Here is a 22,573-nt window from a genome sequence, read left to right on the forward strand (position 1 = left end):
AATATACTAAATATTTAAAAAAAAATATAAAATGTTGATATCGATTTAAATAAAAAGAAACACCCTAGTATTGATTATTATGTATCATGTATTTTGTTTTGAAATTAATGATTTAGTTTAATTACCTTACAATAGTAATCAGAATTTACAGTCTGGCGATGTGGTACAGCGTGTGTTAGAATCATCCCCCTCCGATCCATAAAAAGAATGAACATATTCTTTCGAAGGGATTTTGTAACTTTGGCTTTTTTCGGCGGAGGAGAGTTCGTATTTTTCCATTGACTGGACTGTTGCTTTGTTTCAGGGTCATAGTAGTGGAAACAGCTCTCGTCGGTTGTAATAATTCTGTCCAAAAAACTTGTGCCGCCTAAGTTAATTTTTTTTTTATAAAAAGTCTTGACAATTCTACTCTCCTCGCCAAATTTTCAGTTGTCAGAATTCTCGGCACCCATCGAGCACAAACACGACTCATATTCAGATCACCAGATAAAATTTCATGTACCGTAGTCTTTGAAATCCCACACTTTCCTGCAATTTCCCGAACCGTAAGTCGCCGATCACTGTCAATCACGTCACGAACTTCCTCTTTTACTGCATTACAATCTCGGAAAGATGGTCTTCCTTCACGTGTGTCATCATGTAAGCTGTCCCTTCCATCCGAAAATCTTTTATGCCACTTGAACACTAAAGAACGGCTCACTTTACAATGTTTTCCAGACTGTTTAAGGAATTTATGGGTCTCTGTTGGCGTTTTCCCGATATCGACACAAAATTTAAGCACGGCTCTTTGCTCCACCCTTTCTGGAAACGTCCCTTTTTCGCAGATAGACGATCCTGATTCGAATCTCGATTTTTCCGCCATTTCGTAACTTTTCACATTCAAATTTTGTAGATTTGACGCAAAAACTCTAGTTAACGTCATAATGCTAAATTCATCCATATTTTCGCGGAATTTTATAAAATGCAAATGAAATATTTAAAGTGATTAAAAATTTTTTAATAAAAATTATGCGGTGCTCCAGGTCACCATTCGAAGTCTTATAATGAGGTCATAACTGTTAATATATATTTAAAATTAATTTTTTTTTTTTTATATACATTTTTTTATTAACATATAGTAAAGGATAATAAATATGCTAATAATAAATATGTATGACACAACATTTATTTAAATATTAGCTTGTCCATGAACTTTACGGACAGCCCTGGTATTTGATACATTTATGAAAATATTTTCCTAAAGAAGCGAACAGAAATCTTTGAGGAGGATGAAATTATAAATATTAGAAATGGACGTACCTTTTTCTTTAATTGTTATTAATAGTGAACACTCACAATCCAATAATGGTTACTGTCGACTTAAATTTGCATTGGCGACTACATTTTTGATAAGGCGTCAGCTGGTGCCTACATTTATGAGGTTACTTATATATAGCTGCAACCAAACATTTTCAGGGCACTACCACAAAAGGAAATCCTTGGCCAGTGAAAGAAAAGATTGTTTAAAAAAATATAAAGACAGTGTCCTGTTGTAAAACAAGAATAAACTTATTCGGTTACAAAAAAGGTGTAAAGATATTCAACATGTGCATAACGCTGATTCATTGAGATGTCAGAGCATCCTTGAAATGTCCCTGCGCAAAAACAAACAATTAAACAAAGGGAGGCAGAAAATCCTATTTCATTGGAGGATGGATCAAATTTCTCCTGATACATTATAATTTTCATGTTACCAAATTTGGCTGATGTGATTAGAATTTACTCATCGACGTTGCATTCATTTACGCAGGGGTAACGACCAAAACCTGTTCAGCTATTTGGCATTGCATATATATCAATTAGTAAAAACAAAACATTCAAAATTAAATCAACATGAGATTCAATTACAAAAACAGCCAGAAATGGTTATCAAATTAATCTTCTTTAGAGATATTGTGAGAGGTGATAACAATGAAATACTTGTTCGAAATCTGTATTCTGCAAAATACACATGTATTAAACCTGTATTAAGAAACATGTATTGCAGCTTTTATATATTTTATAAACAGGGTTCTCCATGAGCTCTTTTATTGTGTTGCATCCTACACAGTAAAATTTTCTCCGACACAGTAACGATTCAAATTTTATGCATGTGACACAGTAAGATCGGTGATAATTAAAAAATCTAAACATACTAATTCTCTCTGATTGAAATTGTAATCAAACATTTCTACCGTCATTCTAAAAGTTAAATTTCCAAAACGAGAAGTTGTAGAGACATGGGACTAACTACAAAAGATTAATTGATCTTTGATCAATAAATTTATGCAAAGGTCAAAGATCAAGGTCATTCCATAAAAAAGGAGAGAAATTCAACTGTTTTATACCTCTTTTGTCTTTCAACTTATATATTCTGTCTTTGCATCATTAATATGACTCTTAAAACTATTTCAATAGTTTCATTCATGTGACTCTATTAAAATTCATTGCCCCTTGTGCGAAAAACCTTGTTATTGCTACTTCTCCAAAACCGTAAACAGTAGAAGTATGAAAACTTTACCAATGTCTTTTACTAATTGAGGGGACTCTCCAATCTATTCATTTCGAAAGTATTCGTTGAAACCTTCAATCAGTTATTGTCCCTGAAAGTTTTTGAAGTTTATGAACAATTAATTTTCAAAACGAAAAGTGTAGAGACATGGGAATAACTGTATAAGATTCATTGGCCTTTGACCTTAAAATTTATGCAAAGGTCAAAGGTCAAGATCATTCAAAAAATAAGAAATTAAGCTTGTTTTATCTCTTTTGTCTTTCAAAGTATACTATTTGTCTTTTAATCCTTCATATGTACTCTTTTAAAAAGTATTTCAAATTTATCATTCTTGTCCCCTTAGATTGACCCTTTTAAAAGTCACCGCCCTTTAAACGAGAAACCTTGTTATCACTACTCCTTCGAAACCGTAAACCATAAGCCATAGAGACACGAAACCTTCACTAATGTCTTAAGAGCCTTTAGGCACACTTTCATATTGTATGTGTAAAAGGATCTGTAGACACCTAATATGACTTATTACCCTTCAACTTCTTTATGCTAAATATAAAACTTTATAACGTTAGAACTAAAAGTCGTAGAGGCACGGGGTAAATTCTTATTTGACCCTTCACCTTTGACCTTGAAAATCTATAAAAGGTTAAAGGGTCATATCAAAATTTTAAAATTGTTCAATATTACTATCCTTTAAGCCACTTATGCTTTCTTTTTCATGGTATTTAAGGAGTTTGATATAAAACAAAATTGAAATTCAGAGAAGGTGGAACGACCTCTTATTTGTCTGTGAACAATAAATCTTCTAGTTTTATTTGCTTCTTTCATAAATTAATTTAGTACACCTTTACGATGCATTTCCTATAAAAATCCAAAATATAACATAAAATTCACTTTAAAAACAATTATACCCGTTATATCATGACATCCTCTCTTCTATAAAATCCTCTCTTTTTTAAGAATAGAATAAATATGACACTTTTTTTTTTCTTTCTTTCATTTACCTTTTCTGAATTATTTTGCTAGTTAAAATGTCCATAGTAATGTATTGTATTTTCACGGTAATGACTACGACAAGAAGCAGCTTTGAGGTATCTTGTGGGGATTTTATCGACTGAAATCTCTATGAAATTGAAAAATTAGATAATGCAACTGTGAATGCCATGACTGATCCCGGATTTGGTGACGTTCTTTCGTAAGATGTTGGTGTTCCTCTAATCAGGTGCAAAATACCAACATGTCATTTATATACTGAGATTATGTCTACAAACTGATTAAAAATACGCATGATGTACATGCCAACAATTTCTAAAACGAGGCAAGAAATTGACATGTTTTTGAGTAATATTCATTAAAAGTATTAGTATTTTGGTCCCTCAAAAGTGTTTAAAATTTAAAGATCTTAACTCCATACTCTACTATAAAACCTATACAAATTGAATTTAAACTGTGAAGTATATGTAGTAAGTTTACTGGATTCTCGTATGTTCATAATACGATTGCTTATCATTCCTATAAAAGTATACGTAACACTAAATAACAGGAATTTGTTTAAAAAGAAAAGTAGTTATTCAAAATATAAAACAATGAATAACATACCTATGAAACACAGTTGATCTATTGTGAACGTAACAGTCCGAAATATTATGCCTTATAACAGTGTTTTTAAAGCGCAATAAATCAGTGCATATTTAACCCTTAATCAATATCAATGTATTGCAAAGGTTTTTATTTTTGACGAACCATGCTTCATCAATCCTGAATAGAGATTTAATTACTATTCAAGACGCTCGAATTCTATGTCACAACACACTGTTATAACAGTGTTTCTGTTTATCTACTTAATTTAGAGAACCTTAATATTTTCAACAAGTCATGTGCACCTAAGAACAAGACTTTTTACATTCAGAATATTGTTTACTGTAAGAGAAAGCTTCCTGATGAGTTTCTTATACCTTCTTATATTATAATAGAGCTAGGTTCACTTGATGCATGGCTCATCAATCTTGAATAGAAAGGTCTTATAACTACTGAAGACGCTTGAATTACATGGTAAACACAGCGTTACTGTTTATCTCCACTAAATTTAGAAAGGCTTTACACATGTTACATTTCAAACAGTTAATGTGCAACTTGAAACCAGTTTACAACTCTATTACATTCACAATTTTTTTATTGAAGTGTCTGAACTCTGTCTCTGCTTATTAAAGGTGCTAGCTATTTAATGAAAGCCTCATACAAAGAATAACAGTATTTATCCTTTTCAAAATTTGTAAAGCAGATAGTTCGTGGAGCACTTTGAAGAAATTTACATAGCTACAAAGTTATTGGTTGACGATGTTACATTAATCGCATTATTTTATTTGTGATTTAAAGAAATGTTGATTTAATATAAACAAGTGGTTATTCATTATATTCATACGTGGTATTCCTTTCTAAGGAGAAACAACTTTAACATCATTTGTCAGTTTTTAATACTTTTAATATTCGAAACAATCAAACTGAATTAAAGTTTACATACCTCTACCTCATATTTCATACCTTTTACAATATATATATTTCACATATTTGGATATTATAATAGACAACGACGTTCAAGGTAACCTTACAACCATACTTTATGAAAAACCTGTTGACTTCCACTTTTTAGTTGTTAACCTCTTTTATTATGCGATGTTCCAATATATCACCTGTATATTGAGGTTTTCGCCTCTACGTTGATTAAATACGAATGCTGTACATGCGACCAATTTCTAAAACAAGGCAAGTAATTGAAAAATAAAAAATTCTTCAAAGTTCATCATTAATATTAATCATATTACATAGGGAAAACAAGTGAATCTTAAAAATAGTTTCTGCAAATGCGTATTAAAAATACCTTCCATGTATTTTCTGATTGAAAATTGATCAAAAATATAATTAACTTTAATCATTTTATAATACATGGTGTATTAAAGGTTAACTGTCACTGCAAGACACCGTAAACCATTTCTAATTTTATAATATGCCAATGAGCACTGGTATCTAAGGTAGGATTAAAGGAACAGTTTTTTTTATCAAAAGTGTAATTTGATAAATAATACTTATATGAAGTAAAAATAGCAACTTTTTATCAGTCCATTTCTAAGACTTCAAAGAACCTTAAATCACACCGGGATGCATGAAATGAAAACTGTTGCATGGAAAGGTTTCAATTTCAAATTTAATTTTGATATTTTTAATAAAACAATAGATAATTTAAGAATTATCCTTCCTGGCTGAGGATAGGAATACCTTAACTGACATTATTCATACAAAATAGCTGGGCGATTACGAATATTTTTCCCTATTTTTCCGATCATTAAGAAGCACACGGTGACCTGTCGAAAGAGGATGCTTACTCCTCGGTGGTATCTGATGAAACAGATGCGAATGAAACAGTAATATCAGGGCATATTATTTAAATTTTCCACTCTGTGCAAATAAGCTGTCTCCTCAATACATATAAATGTTTTAAAAAGTGAGGTATTATAACAACAGATTTGCTAAATGCTAAATATTTCTATGATATTTGTGCAAGAGATCCATGAAATATATAATGTAACTAAATAAATTCCTCCTTTGACAGTTTATAATTTACATTTATATTTCAGAGAGAGATATTGAGAGAGAGAGAGAGAGAGAGAGAGAGAGAGAGAGAGAGAGAGAGAGAGAGAGAGAGAGAGAGAGAGAGAGAATGCGAATTATTATTCAGTAAGATTTAAAGTCCTCAGCGTTCTGTGAAATTTGTTCTGTTAAAGTCAAATTTAAAAATAAAATAAAGTACATGTACTTGGTTGAGTGCGTGACAATGTGGTTTTTACACTGTGGGACTTTTAAATTTTGGTTATCTGTTATCATATTCTTCTAAACCTAATTTATTTTAAAAAGCCACATGTCGGCCATGATGGGAAAATATTTATTCTTCCTTGTTTAAAATTCATTTTGTGATATAAGGGACAGAAAGAGTCAACAATTCTAATGTTTTTTATCTGTAAGTTATTTAATATTTTTTCATCTCTGATCTTAAGACCTACTACATATATATTTACTTTTTCTTTATTGTTTTCTGAAATGGCACTCAATGGAGCTATCGATATGTACTTTGGGAAATTTGTATCATATAAAGGTGTGCATATTGAATTTATGCAGTTATTTTGCTGCATAAAATCCTAGCAATAGTTCTCTGATGGAAAATATAAAAGACTGAATAATGTATAAACTTACTTTGGAAAAGTAAATGCAGTCATTGTATTGACATTTAATAAAGACCATCAGAAGTACTGTTGTCTGAATCTTCCAAGAGGGCAGGGTTTCGTTCTTTAGACTAAATGAAGCTCTACATTGGTATATGTTGACACTTTTATACGAATTGAAAAATTCTCAAAAGAATACGTTAAACCACACTAAATCGATTCGAGTTATCTCTCTTTAATCCAGAAGATTCACCAACAATCCTAGTTTTCATATTTTCATTGATTTTGATTCTGGTAAGCAGATCGAACTATCGAAAAACTGATGTCACAAAAAGAAAAATTCTTTAAGCACTACAACAAAACGAAAGACATTCCTTGTGGATTAAATATTGTTTATTTCTTAGCTAACGAATTTCAAGAAAAATTAAACCCTAAATGAAATTTTAAAAAAGTAAAATTGAATATCCACGAACACTTTTTTTAGGTAAAAAGCTAAAGAGTTTCATTTCAAAGAAAATTAATGCTTCTATTGTATAGTTTTATCCAGATTTTAATAAAGTGTAAGAAGCATGGCTGAACGTACCTTCCTTTTTATTTGTGGAATGATTCTGACAGGTAATTAAGTTCAAAGTTTTCAGATTTTGTTTTGAAGTATTAAAAATTTCAACTGAAAAAGTGTCATCAGTATTAAACTCTGTAATCACTGAATGAAATATATGGAGAACAGTATCAAAAATTTAAAGTCCATAAAACAATACAAAAAAGGAACAGAGAAAACACGGGTCTCCAAAACATCAGAGGTGGGATCAGGTGCCATGGAGGACTGAGCATCCCCTGTCAACTGGACCCACCCGCCGTGTGCTCGTCATGATCAGGAAATAACGAAAAAATCCGTCGTCAATTCAGTGTATAGATAATGGACTAACAATTAGTATGAAAAAATCAGTCAGATTTGACTCAATGATAAATTGTATTTGCTGACAAGTTCATTGTATCAATTGTAGAACTTTCGAAATAATGACTTAAAACGAGACAGCTGAAATTCTTTGTTCATCAACTTGTTTGTAATAAAATTTTATGATACTTTTACATATACGTATATGAAATACATGGTGTCAATGTTCATATTTTCCATTATGATTTAATTATAGAGATCAATTGCAATACATAATATTTTTGTTCTGAACCACACTTTCTTTTGATGAAGCTATAAATTTAAGGCAAAAGGAGATAATCCTAATGATGAATGTGGCCATAATCGTAAGAGGAAAATACGCTATCGCCTCTTGTTTCAGTTGCTCAAGTCGTCCTTCTTTGATAGTTTATCCTACCGATTGTTTTACACAATATATATATATGAACCTATCATATAAATGGACTAACTAATAATATCTAATATAAATTCAAACAACTAAAAACACATGCATTACATTTGATTTTGTCTGGACCTGTCATCGGGCATTTAATAACAAGGGGTATATGCTCAAGCAGTCCTGTATTTTAATGCGGGTTTAACGTAATCAATTCTCAATAAATACCTTAAAATATAAAGAAAATACCGGGTATAAATACAAAAAGAATAAGAGAAAATTTGCAGCAATTCTGACAAATGAAATTTGTGCATTGTTTCACATTAATATAAAAAAAAGTTTTAGTTAAAGGCTATTAGATATTCCTAATGTTTTTATTTATTTGTAGTCAGTTGCAAAACCTTTACGAAGTGCGGACTAGCAAAAGAATTAGCTAGACTTGGAACATTAGAGAGTGATATTGATGATTGTAAGTGAATCTAATTCACGGCTTAAAAATTTAAGACGAAGACACCATTTTTTTCTTGGTGGTGAATATTATCAAACAAAATATATATATTTTTCGTTAAACCATACAACAATGCCAGTTCTCCATGTCATTAAACACAGTTAAAGACATAGGATAATTTTCCCACATTTCTCCAACTGTCTTTAACGACCTTACTAACAACAAACCAGACATTAATTCCGTTATATGTTTTTTCCTTTTCTTAGTTTTACAGAATCGGTAGCAGTTATTACGTTGTCAATAAATAAAAGCAAATATAAATAAAAGTTACTTATTTTCATGAAAGTTCGTTGCTTAATCCAATGAAGGATAAATTCCTTTTCATTCGACTTTGAACTAATTATTTAAAGAAAAATAAAAATAATCTGAAGTATTCAAGTTTTTCTAATGCATTTCTTCAATCTCATCAAAATATCCGTATTTAATTGTATATTTTTGAATTTAGATGTGTGTATGGCAGAACATGAGTCGGGCTTTAGAACTGACATTATTGGTAGAGAGAACCCTGATAAATTTAGATCTCGTGATCATGGCATTTTCCAGATAAACGACCATTGGAACTGTGATCCACAAAATGGAAAAACTACCAGAAATGGTTGTCATTCGTATTGTTCCAGTAAGTTTATGTATATAAGCCATTACAATTAAATGAGAACAAATGAAAATAACAGTGCTGTCAAAAACACATATCAACAAAGTATATTTCGAGTTAAAAAGATTGATGCTTAGTGTGCAGATCGATGGTCTGACAGGAAATTTTAATTTAAGATGTTATTTACTCAGCTTAAAGAAGAAATTTAATGGAAAAGATATTTTTCATGACCAACATTAAGCAATTTTTTGCATATTTTAAATGATACATTATATGTGTTTTAAAACAAACATTGTATTTGTGTTAGTGACTTTTCCCATGTTAAATATTTAATACATGAAACATATGGAGATAATGAACAGTATTCAAGATCAAAAGTTCATAAAACGATACAAAACAGGGGCAGAGCAAAGACGGGCCTCCAAAACATCAGAAGTGGGATCAGGTGCCATGGAGTAGTGAGCATCTCCTGCTGACCAGTCACATCCGCCGTTTGCTCTTTATCATGATCGGAAAATCCGCCGTCAATTCAGTTAATAAATAATGGACTTAATAATAATTATTAAAAACGTCAGTCAGCATTTGACTCAATGATAAATTGTATTTGCTGACAAGGTCATTGTCTCGACCATAGGCGATCGACCATAAATATAAACAACCTGTTTTAGTTTTCTCATCTATTAGATTTCAGAAATGCCGATATATCTGATGATCTTACTTGCGTTCAACAGCTGAAAAGAGAAAATCGTGGATTTAAATTTTCGTAAGTTTTAATGATTTTTTTTATTTCAAATATTTATGCAAATGAAAGGTATAGGATAAAGTAAATCTTAAATCGTAAATTTACTTATCTTGTCATTGACCATTTTTAAATTATTTTGTACTCTGATGTACTAGAGACCAGATGTTCCAACAATCTGTTGGAATTTCCTGGAATACCAATTACGCTCCGTAATAAACAATCTTTTTTGTATTCAAAATGAAGCAGAATTTATTCAAATCCTATACACGAAAAGAAAAAAACCCATTTAACTCGACATTTAGATATTTCGGCACGCATTATCAATTTACATTTTTTATTCATATGTCGACACAATATATCCCAGTGAGCTTGAATTATAATGTACCATAGAATCTGACACATCTGTTTCATATTTGGATATTTTAATAGAAAAAAAAAACATTAATAGTAACCTATTAACGAATTGAAGCTTTCTGATAAACATGATGACTTTAACTTTCTATTGTCAACTTCCCTTACTTATGCAGTAATATACCTTTTACACCTGTCGTCACTTATCTGTCAAAATAATGTAACGAAGAAATCTAATTGTTCTGTAATAATATCACGAGAACCTCGCAGCTATCTAACTTACAACCGCTCTTTTGCGTGGGTGTCGAGAATGCTCAAACCTTGTGAGATTACTGGGGCCCATGGCGTTGTTTACAGTAGTGATAATCAAATGATTTTAACAATTTTATGCCGAAAGTACAACTTATTGCCAGAAATTGAGCCCCAAATACTAGATTGTCAAATAATGAAAATTTAGATTATTTTATCAGCTTTAAAATGTGACGATTTTCAATGAAAATTTAATGAGAAGAGTCGGCTAAGTCAAAAATACATTGTATCGTTTAAAATAAAACAATTTAGGATTATCGTCTCTCAAAAATTAATTAGGCTGGTTCAGCGATTGTATAGCAAGGTGTTCCACTAGGATTTTTTACTTATCTGTCCTTATAAATTCTACAATGATTGAATTTGCATTGTACTCAACAGCGCATTTCGCGATATCAAGTATTAAAACTCCTAGAAAACAGCTGCTTATTGAAAATTTTGTCAAATACACGTTAAAATAAGTAAATTGTCGAAATGTGCAAAAATGCCTTCTTTTTTCTTTACACTATTCCTTTTTTTTTTCTTGCATATTTTACAGAAATAATGAAGTCACGTTTTTTTTCTTTATCTCGGTATTTGCTTATGGTATTCTTTTATACAGCGGCGGATCATAATATTATAAACAAAATGGCGTCGTCGCGTTATTAGCAACATGCGGATCCGGTAAATAAAAAAAACGATTTTCGCCTTATAAACAGATTGGTATAAATGAAACTTACATAATATTTTGTGGCATACCCCTTTGATTTAATAATCTTAATCATTCGTTGTGGAAATGATCTGTAAAGGTTCTCTATATAATGAATAGGGATGTTGGTCCATATTCTCCGAATTTCTTGTTCTAGATCCGCTGCGTTGGTAATTCTGTTTGCACATTTTCTAAGCTGATTTTTCAACAAAAACAATTTACAATTATGTTAGCATCCGGAGATTGGGCAGGCCACAACATTCCTCGAACATTATTTTCAGTTTTGTAATTTTGCATAATTCTTGCGCGATGCACCGGCGCATTGTCGTCTTGAAAAATAAAGTCATTCTGTGGAAAATGGAACAACTGGCCATAATTCATTATAAATTATTTCCCTGTACTTTTCAGCATTGATATTGCCATTGACAACTGTCAGAGTAACTGGTCCATTCCAGCAGATACACCCCAAAATCATTAGACTAACCCTTGCGCCACGACCGGGACTAATGCATTGCGGCATCCACTCTTCTCCGGGTCTCTGCCACACATATACGCGATTATTTTCTCCAATTATCACCTTACATTCATCAGAAAAAATAACTCTATTCCAGCCACCATCAACTTTCCAATGCCTTTTCCCACTGGCCCACTCGACTCGTTTTTTTATGTTCTCATCTCGGATTCGTATGTTTTTTCTTATAAATCGTCTGTGGTATTTATTTCGGAACAAACATCTTTTTACAGTTACTTCTGAAACAGTATTCCCCCTAAACTGATTGAATCTGGCAGTGATATCTTTCAGGTTTCGACACGATGTGTTTTTACTAAATAACCTCAAAATTGACCGTTCGTCCAGCACACTAAGTTTTTTTCTTTCTCTCCGTTCTAGGCTTATTCTCCACCGAACCCCGTTCCTGATATCGCTTTATCACAGCACAAACCGTACATCGGTTTAATCCTAGGCACTTTGCAATTTCTGATTGTTTTATTCTACTCTGAAAACTATCTACGATCTTTTGTTTTAAGCTTTGTGATAAATCTTTCGTCTTTCCCATTCTCTGTTTACATACAGAATGACGTAATTTATTGCATCACAATCTTGATACGTCATATCTTATTATAACATAGTACGTCAATTGACCCAGTCATGTGCCCTTTTTATTTAAACATGCATACTGAGAGGAGTAACAGGTAAATAAAAGTATGCATTTCTTTTTAACTGCAAATGGCGACGCCGTTTTGTTTATAATATTATGATCCGCCGCTGTAATTATTGAAATAGTCGAACTCGTTGAACATTTCTAATTTCACATAATCAGGCTTTATCTTTTAGCTGCACAGCATTTATTGTATTGAATAAGTTATCTATTGCCTACTATATATTTTCAATTTCGTCACTCATTCCCTGCCTACATGAAAACCATATAATCTAATTTTGGTTTTATTGCGTTATTTGATTGGATAAAAAATTAGTGTGTATCGTATAACCTGTGTTGCTTACGTCAAAATGGTATCACTTGGCTTGACGTTACATTTAAGATATGTACAATTCAAAGGAATTTTGAAGGAGAAATTGTCTTATTAACACTCTTAATGATTGAAAATAAACTTATAAGGAATGATTTGCGGTTAATAAAGCATAAACCACCATAACTCAGCTTATAGAGTATACCTTGAGTAGCTATTAAATTCATTTCTTAAGTATTTCTTTTTCAGGAAAGCATGGGAAAAGCACTGTCAGCAAATACCTTCTGATTATCTCAGGGAATGTCAACATAAAGAACTGTGAAGCATGTCACTCATTGTTTTAATGTGGTCATCAAGTGTAATTTACAAGAATTTGAATTTTGAAATTTACAAGAATATTTGAAAGATTTATCCATGTAAAATTCTAATGAAATAAATCTAAAATTCCATTGGAACTCATAAAATTGTAAATGATTTCGTATTCAAATAGATGACGTTAAACTTGATGACGTAGCACCGTTGATCTTGACATGGCTCGAAAGAAAGGAGATCGTGTTCAAAATTTAGAAATTTTCTCATCTGCGTCTTTGAAAACATTTTGTGACAATTGCTGGAGCTTTACATCAAGCGAACCTCTGTCTGAAAGATAATTTTCACGACCAAGGGATCGTGAAAATTTTACTTTCTGTTAATCAAGTTATTTTTTCATAGTCAGCCTCAATTTAAGTCAACAATACACCGAACATGCTCTAAAGTTTCAAATCAATTCGAAAACATTAACAGCATATTCAGGTGATTGCTGAAAATTTTTAATAAGATATGTAAAGTTGAACCCCTTAACTCGTTTGTCATAAATAGTTGAGTTGACATCTTTAGTCTATACTCAATTAAATCTGCAAGATAGCATCCAAACAATTTTTTTGGCTAAATTTCATGAAAATGTTTATCAATTATATATAGCGAGCGCAGCGAGCGTCGCGAAGCGAGCTCAATAGACTAACGTGTATGAACTGAGGAAATTCGGATTGAAATCTGTACATACGTCAGCCACATTTCTCTGTGCAACATTCCCAGAATTCCTGCACTACCCAATGTCCTTTGCGTGAATAAATCAAAAATAGTGAAAAAATTAAAGGAACATTGTTTCTTACCGAAATTTTAACGAAATGATTTTGCCTTACCTTATTCAAAAAAATACCCCCATGCCACAACACCGGCCTTCACCTTGCCCTTCGGAAATGATACAAATGACGTCACCGGAAACTTCGCATGTATGTTAAGGAAGCATATAAATCATTTCTCGGGAAATTAAGACTTTTGAAAGAAAATTAACTTTGATAATTTACCCAAACCACTGATAAACGTAAACTATTATTAACTATTGCATAGATATGAAAGAGTGTCTAACGCAAAGACGTGCACCACCACCACTGCATCACGTGACTTCTATTTATAGCGAAATGTTCCTTAATAAAAAAGCTAACAGAACAACAATACCCCGGAGTTTAATAAATTCTTTGAGTAAATAATATAGTCGGAAAACATCTATTGTGCATAAAAAGTGCTGCTAGAATCCAACTGTGCCGTCAGTAAAATAATTGTTCCACACTTTCGCACGAAACCTTACCCATGTTTTGAATTTTATACATATGAACCGAGATTTTTCGTAAAACCATGCTTAACTCTGGATTGTAGCAGCACTTTCCAAGTATTTTAGAAGGCGAACTTTCGATTTGTATAAATCTCATGTTCTGAAATATCCAGCTTATTGTTGTTCTGCTGCATTATTTTTGTCAAGAATGAAATAGGAAAGGCAGACCCGGATACGTTTATAGCTGACTGTCTTCAATAGAGAATATAATCGATGAAAATAAATTAGAATACCTGTTTAAGTTACTTTACTCCATATGAATTTCACATAATATTTACGGTATTTGCTTTTAAATCCCATTTTACGTATATTTGTACATGCCGTTCTTAGCCAAATTCTCTTTACACGACATGCTCAGTTCCCAAGTTACTTGATATACACATATGACGTCATCGATAGTAGATTTTTAATAAAAATAACAGATATACAATAACAGAATAAAAACATTTTATTTTTGTTAATGTTTAAACGTTTCTAATTATTTTCTAGAGTTAAATTACATCTCTAAATACCAATATTGCGAAAACTTGTTTTCTAAAATTGACGTCATCTCGCCTACTATGACGTCATAATGTAGCACTGATTTAGTCCAGGTAGAATATTCTGTATGCTTCCTTATCACCCCTGCGTTACGAATTTTGACGAAGTTATGTCGGTTGCTTCCGTGAAACTCGGAAAACATGTTGCGGTGCATAGCAACATGATGGCTAAAACATAGCAACAACTTACTTGAAAAGAACGATTTAATGCAATCTCTTTTCCATATAACTAGCGTCCTAAGTCAACAGAACTTTTTGTATGACGTCATACTTTCGTCACTTAAACGGTTCGGGTATTTCCGATTTTGTTGGAAACTTCCGAGAAGTTTGTAACTCGATCCCGATGCTTGGAAAATGATTTCTTTTTATTGTTTTGTTTTATTCTTTTTGCTTTCTTTTTCTTGAATGATAGACAGTACATGGTCGTGTAGGTTAATGATAGTAAATAAACTGCGCTCGCCCCAACGGTCACACCGTAAACATATTAGCAAGCGCAGCGAGGCGGCGCGAAGCGCCGCTCGCGTAGCGAGCTCAATAGACTAACGTGTACGAACGGAGGAAATTCGGGTTAAAATCTGCACATTGTTCCAAGAAATTTTTATCTCACCGCGTCAAAAAATTCCAAACTCCCAATAATCCTTTGCGGTGCATAGCAACATGGTGGCTAAAACATAGCAACAGCTTACTTGAAAAAAAATTACAAACAACGATTTTATGCAATCTCCATGCCACAAAACTATCGTTTACGTTCCAAGTCAACAGGACTTTTTATTTGACGTCATACTTTCGTCACTTAAAGACTCGGGTATTTTCGATTTTGTCGGAAACTTCCGGAAAGTTCGGAATCTCGATCCCGAAGCCTGGAAAGTGTTTGCTTTTTATACCCCCCGCTTGAAAAGCGGGAGGGTATATAGTAATCGGTATTTCCGTCCGTCTGTACGTCTGTCCGTCCGTCCGTCCGTCTGTTACGCTTTGGGGTACCCATCTCTTATCCGCAACTCCTAGCTCATACCACTGAAGGAAATTTAATGAAACTTTCACAGAATCTTTATTACACACTGCCATTGTGCACCTCCTATTTTACGTTTTGATCTGACATATATTTCGGATTTTCCAGAGCAAAACATGGATACTGCCAATATATTCATATGGGAGGCGGGGGGTATCATTTAGTGAGCTCATTGCTCACAGTACCTCTAGTTTTTCTTCTTCTTTTTTTTTAATGAACTGAGGATAGGCAGTGCAAGTAAAAGCTATGTAAAGGTTTTGATAGTAAATAACTGCGCTCGCCCCAACGGTCACACCGTAGAACATATTAAAGATTTTTCATCTGCATTATTAACATACAAGTGAAAAAGTAATTATATCTCTCAATGTGTTCGTTCAAATAAAAATCATTTAAATTCTTTGAACTGTATTCATTGATAAAGAAGTATGAAAATTGAATTTAAACTCTATAATTTGGAATGCGGTCTCTTGGAAGGTTAATTACAAGGGCATAAAACGAGTTACTCTTGACCTTCGTATAATCTAATTATGATGAGGAGCACACGATTTGTGTGATCGGTCGGCAGGGGATGCTCACTCCTCTATGGCACCTGATCCCGTCTCTGATGATTTGGAGGTGTTTTTTTCTGCTCCTATTTTGATTTGTTTTATGGACTTTTGATCTTGAACACTGTACGTTATCTCCATTATGTTTCATACTGGTTTTCATTCCAGATCTGAATCTATTTTCTATCGTACTACATTTCTACATATCATGTACACAGGGTATTGGACACTTAACTCTTCTTTTTTTTCACTGGATGGCTTTAACTAGTGTTGCATATTTGATAAATAAATTCATTGTTGAGAGCAATTTTAATGGATAACTGTTTCAAAGCTCTTAATATGTAATTTTTATTTGTATTTTTAATTAATGATCTTACAAACAGCATCTTTTACCCCCCCCCCCTTGAGTTTAATTAACCTTATTGAGAGATGAACAAATGTTGATGAAGCTCTTTTATAGAGAAGCATTCTGAGAGTATTTAATATGCAATACATGTCCCCTACAGGGTTCCTCTTTTCTCCTTGGCATCAATTAAATGCATAACGAACCCAACTGTAATCCCAATTATGATAAAATAAAAATGCCTAATTCCGTCAAAAGCCAATGAAGCGGAACAAAATTAAAATTGACCTGTAACCATCAAGATACACTCACATACCAAAAATCAGCTTAATTTCTGCAAGCGTTTACAAAATAGTGCGGACAATTAAGTGGGACAGACTGACAGACAGACACATTGATGGACTCACAGACTCAGAGGAAACCTGATCCGGTTTCACTGGTAGGGGACTCATAAAAATTATTTCAAGCGTAATTGATAAACCTTTATGGATACATTTAAAGATATCATTCTGATAATTTTTGCTGCTTATTATACATTGGTTCTAACTATTGAAATTCTTGATTAATTTATCAACAATTAAATCATATATTTCAGCATTTCATTTGGACCTTAGGGTTTGTTTCTCATCCTCAGTATTTCATTTCAAAATTACGTTTTCCAATTTCTATTCAAAGTTTACATCCTTTAGTCGGAAATGCCATCTGTTTTAATAATGAAATATCCGAAATGAGGTTTGTTTCTTTCTCTGTAATTTAATTTTGGTAAAATAGTGAGGAACGGTATAAAATATAATTGTAAAGAAAAGAATGATAACCAGACTACATAACTACTGTGAGTAATCAATTCTTGTCATCTTCAAACAGTCTTTTAATTTACATTTCGCAAATTGAACTAGTTTTAATTGTAACGGGGACCGTTACAGATGTTCCCCAAACGCTCCCCAACTCCCTTGTTCCATGTTCCTGTAAGACTTTTTTTTAAAAATATGCTCAGTATCAAAGGATTTCATCAAAGAATTATCAAAACTAAAATGATATCAACTATATCCCATTTAACGTATTGCACGCGCACGCACTTGCATACACATGCAAGATGATCAAGGCATGTTGTTTAAACCATTAACCTATCTTTATATGGTGAGAATCAATCAAAATATCATAAAAATATAAATGTTACCATTTTTCGAATATTTTGGTGATTTTACATATTGCGCATGCGTACGTGCATGCATGCATGTCCTTGCATTCAAATTTGATAGAAGCATAATGTAGGAATCAATTATACCTTCATATTCTGAATTTCATCCCGTTTCGTTGAGAACTTACAAAGTTACAGACATTTAAAGTTTCAGCCAATCAGATTGCAGCACACGTGCATGCGCATGTTTTCATGATAATTCTTATATATCATGCTGTAGATCTTTATAGTGTATGAATATGTTCAAAACTTCAAAGGATTTTGTCGAAAAACAAGAAAGATATTGATACTTTTGTTTCAGCCAATGAGAGCAAAGTGCACGCGCATGCGCGTGAGATCTTGCTATTTTGACCATGTCATCATGTCTATACTACCAATATATCCTCATATTATGAGTTTCAAAGCATTTCATCAAGAAATAGAAAAGTTGCGTCTATTTCTATTATATTAGTCATTTCACGTGTTGCACGTGCGCGCTCTTGCAAGCACGTGCGCGAGGAACATGTCATCATGCCAATATAACTAATATATACTTATATTATGAGTTTCAAAGCATACAGTCAAAAAATAGAAAAGTTACGGCTATATCTATTATATTGGTCATTTCACGTGTTGCACGTGCACGCTCTTGCAAGCACGTGCGCGGAAAATGACCTTGATTCCGCAAATCTACATAACATGTCTACTAACCCTAAAAAGGTTTTACCTACTTCGGGTGAACAGTTTACAAGATCACTCGCGGACAAAAAAGTATCCAGGAAGAAGAAGAAAAATAATAATAACTAGTGCTAATTGTAACGGGGACCGTTACAGATGTTCCCCAAACGCTCCCCAACTCCCTTTTGGTGCCATATTCCCTGTAAGCTTCATTAAATAAGACAAACTCTATGCATCTGAGATTTTAACAACATTTACAAAGAAGTGTACAAAAATCATTTAAACTTTAGCATTGCACGCGTGCACATGTGAATGCGTTTGCGTCATGACCATATCATCTTGTCTACATAATCTATATTTTTAATACACTGAATATTAAAGTATATAATCCAAAATTATTTTAAAAATACTCTCATTCAAGTGTATGTTTGATTTTACTCATTTCACGTGCACGCACGTGCATACATGAGCATGGTGACTATACCTTCTTGTAGAAGTCCATTACATCTATCTATGTTCTAAATTCCACCCCGTTTGGGTAAAAAATTAAGGGAGTTATAGCTGTTTAAAGTTTCAGCCAATCAGATTGCAGCACATGTACACACACCTGTTTGCATGTGCATGGTGACCATACCTACTTGTAGAAGTCCATTATATCTATCTATGTTCCAAATCCCATCCTGTTTGGTTGAAAACCAAGGGAGTTATAGCTGTTTAAAGTTTCAGCCAATCAGATTGCAGCACATGTACTCGCACGTGTTTGCATGTGCATGGTGACCATACCTACTTGTAGAAGTCCATTATATCTATCTATGTTCCAAATCCCATCCTGTTTGGTTGAAAACCAAGGGAGTTATAGCTGTTTGAAGTTTCAGCCAATCAGATTGCAGCGCACGTGCATGCACGTGTTTTCATGACAATTGCTTTATTTCAAGTTGTAGGATATCCTAATACATGGCTATGTTCAAAATTTCAAAGGATTTCGTCGAAAAACAAGAAAGATATTGAGACTTTAGTTGCAGCCAATCAGAGCGAAGTGCACGTGCATGCGCGTGAGATCTTGCTATTTTTACCATGTCGTCATGTCTATACTACTAATATATCCTCACATTATGAGTTTCAAAGCATTTCATCTAAAAATAGAACAGTTGTGGCTATATCTATTATATTGGTCATTTCACGTGTTGCACGTGCACGCTCTTGCAAGCACGTGCACGCAAAATGACCTTGATTCCGCAAATCTACATAACATGTCTACTAACCCTAAAAAGGTTTTACCTACATCGGACGAACAGTTTACAAGATCATTCCCGGACAAAAAAGTTCCAGGAAGAAGAAGAAGAAGAAGAAGAAGAAGAAGAAAAATAATAATAATAATAAGAAACAGAGTAAAAACAATATGTTCCCCAACTTCGTTTGGGGAACATAACTAGTGCTAATTGTAACGGGAACCGTTACAGATGTTCCCCAAACGCTCCCCAACTCCCTTTTGGTTCCATATTCCCTGTAAGCCTTATTAAATAAGACAATATCAGTGCATTTTTTACTTTAACAACGTTTTCCCAAAAGGATACCAATTATATTCAAATTTTAACATTGCATGCGTTCCCATGTGAATGCACGTGCATAATGATCATATGATCTTGTCTACACTTTCTATATGTTTAAATATACTTTATATGAAAGCATTTAGTCCAAAAGTAATAAAAATCACTCATTCAAGTGTATTTTCATTTTCACTCGTTCTAAATGCACGCACTTGCGTGCGCGTGCATGATGACCATACCTTCTTGTAGGAGGCCCTTATATCTATCTTCGTTCTAAATCCCATCCTGTTTGGTTGAAAACTAAGGGAATTATAGCCATTTCAAGTTTGAGCCAATCAGATTGCAGCACACGTGCATCCACAGTGATTTCAAGTATTTTTTTCCTAAATCATATTGTAGGATATCCTAATGCATAACTATGTTTTAAATTTCAAAGCATTTCGTCAAAAATCAAAGGAGATATGGCCATTTAAAGTTTCAGCCAATCAGATTGCAGCACACGTGCATGCGCGTGATTTCTTGAAATTTTTTGTATATCATATTGCAGGATATCCTAATGCATGACTATATTTTAAATTTCAAAGCATTTCGTCCAAAAATGAAGGAGATATAGCCATTTAAATTTTCAGCCAATCAGATTGCAGCACACGTGCATGCGCGTGATTTCGTGAATTTTTTTCCATACTATATTGTAGGATATCCTAATTCATGACAATGTTAAAAATTTCAAAGCATTTCGTCGGAAAACAAAAGAGATATTGAGATTTTTGTTTCAGCCAATCAGAGGAAAGCGCACGTGCATGCGCGTGAGTTCACGCTAATTTGACAGTGTCACATTATTAACACTTTTAATATATCCTTATATAATGAGTTTCAAAGCATTTCATCAAAAAATGTAAAAGTTATAGCTATATTAAGTATATCGTCAATTCACTCATTTCACGCGCATGCACGTGCAGGCGTATGCGCGCAAAATGACCTTCGTTCCGCACACCTACACTACACACCTATTAACCCTAAAAAGGTTTTAGCTCAGTTGGGTGAACAGTTTCTGAGAACACTCGCGGACAAAAAAGTACCGGAGAACAAATAAGAAAAAAAAAATAATAATAATAATAATAAGAAACAGAGTAAAAACAATATGTTCCCAAACTCCGTTTGGGGAACATAATAATAAGAAACCGAGTAAAAAAATGTTCCCAAACTCCGTTTGGGGAACATAATAAGAAACAGAGTAAAAACAATATGTTCCCAAACTCCGTTTGGGGAACATAATAAGAAACAGAGTAAAAACAATATGTTCCCAAACTTCGTTTGGGGAACATAATAAGGCAGCAAAAATTCAAATTCTCATTTCTCTACTAAGATTTTTACATCGGGCTCGGAGTTGGTTTTCTTCAGAAAGACAGGACTGGGTTCAAGGCGACTAGGGGTACCACACCGGTAATTGACCAATCAAAATGAACTTAGTCAATTGTAGGTCCATACATATAAAGCCGATTTTCCTTTCTTTTGAGAGTTTTTTTTTAATTTCCTTCCAGGCCATTTTGACAACTCTGGTACCTGTGCCTAGGAAATTTTATCTACTCTATAAATAGATAAAGTTTTTTGACAGGAACTATTTCTCCAGGGCATAGGAGGCTACTTCCTGGGTTGCTTTTGTGATGTTTATAAAGACATTGAAAACACGTGGATTTGAGGGTAGCCCTGTTTGCAGGTGCAAATAAATCAGAAAATGTCGTGTACGTACCCTGGTTTTTTGGTGTCGGCTAATGTGACAGGTATTGTTTAACACCCCTTTAGTAATATTTTTTCATGAATTCAAACACGTGATGTTTTACTGGAAAGAAACGTGTATTGCTTTTTAATATACCGAAACTCGCTATTTCTGGGGATTGTGTAATTCTAAAAAAAATTCAGATAAATTTCAATGGTGAAATAAAAGAAGAATGCTTGGTATTAAAATATTAATTCATACCAGTAGAATTGAATTCTATTAACGACATCTGGAGAAATAGGCTTTAAAAGGTTTATATCATATCTTTGTTCGTCTGCACTTAAATTTCAAACACGACAGAATTTGTAATTTTTTCCGTAAAAATTCATAATTTCTATATACTTTAGAGACTTACCGTAAAACTTTCAGGAAACTTTCTATGAAGTCTTTTCTGCACCTTACGTGAAATTTTATGTCGATCCCAGGTGTTGATCGAGTTTCAGAGAAATTTCCTACGTTGTTATTGATTTTTTTTTTTTAAGGAGAAAGGGGGGGGTTGACTTTTTTATTCTAAGTATTTGTTAAAGTGAGTTTGTAAATACATCTACGAACTTGAGCTGAATTGTGACCTTTGGGTCAAGGGGTCAAAGGTCAAAGGTCAAGGT

At 33.1% G+C, this 22,573-nt stretch overlaps 1 protein-coding gene across 1 annotated transcript; it reads left to right on the forward strand.

The window, feature by feature from the left end:
• The first annotated feature begins 6,457 nt into the window (after positions 1-6,457).
• Positions 6,458-13,160, forward strand: LOC134250125 (lysozyme 1B-like). The gene is made up of 6 exons (XM_062732471.1): positions 6,458-6,536; positions 7,276-7,353; positions 8,437-8,517; positions 9,002-9,172; positions 9,833-9,911; positions 12,952-13,160. Exons 2-6 carry the CDS (start codon positions 7,308-7,310, stop codon positions 13,022-13,024), a joined length of 450 nt encoding a protein of 149 aa, XP_062588455.1. The 5' UTR covers positions 6,458-6,536; positions 7,276-7,307; the 3' UTR covers positions 13,025-13,160.
• Positions 13,161-22,573: the final 9,413 nt, after the last annotated feature.

The sequence above is a fragment of the Saccostrea cucullata genome, unplaced genomic scaffold (assembly GCF_032062105.1).
Source record: "Saccostrea cucullata isolate Sc308-1 unplaced genomic scaffold, CSIRO_AGI_Scuc_v1 ctg2421, whole genome shotgun sequence".
Taxonomy (NCBI): domain Eukaryota; kingdom Metazoa; phylum Mollusca; class Bivalvia; order Ostreida; family Ostreidae; genus Saccostrea; species Saccostrea cuccullata.

What these genes read in the sequence shown, in the direction of transcription:
- LOC134250125 (XM_062732471.1), top strand. Translation starts at nt 7,308, where the DNA reads ATGGCTGAACGTACCTTCCTTTTTATTTGTGGAATGATTCTGACAG. An exon ending in TTGTCATTCGTATTGTTCCA is followed by an intron (nt 9,173 to 9,832) that starts GTAAGTTTATGT and finishes CTCATCTATTAG; the next exon opens with ATTTCAGAAATGCCGATATA. An exon ending in AATCGTGGATTTAAATTTTC is followed by an intron (nt 9,912 to 12,951) that starts GTAAGTTTTAAT and finishes TTTCTTTTTCAG; the next exon opens with GAAAGCATGGGAAAAGCACT.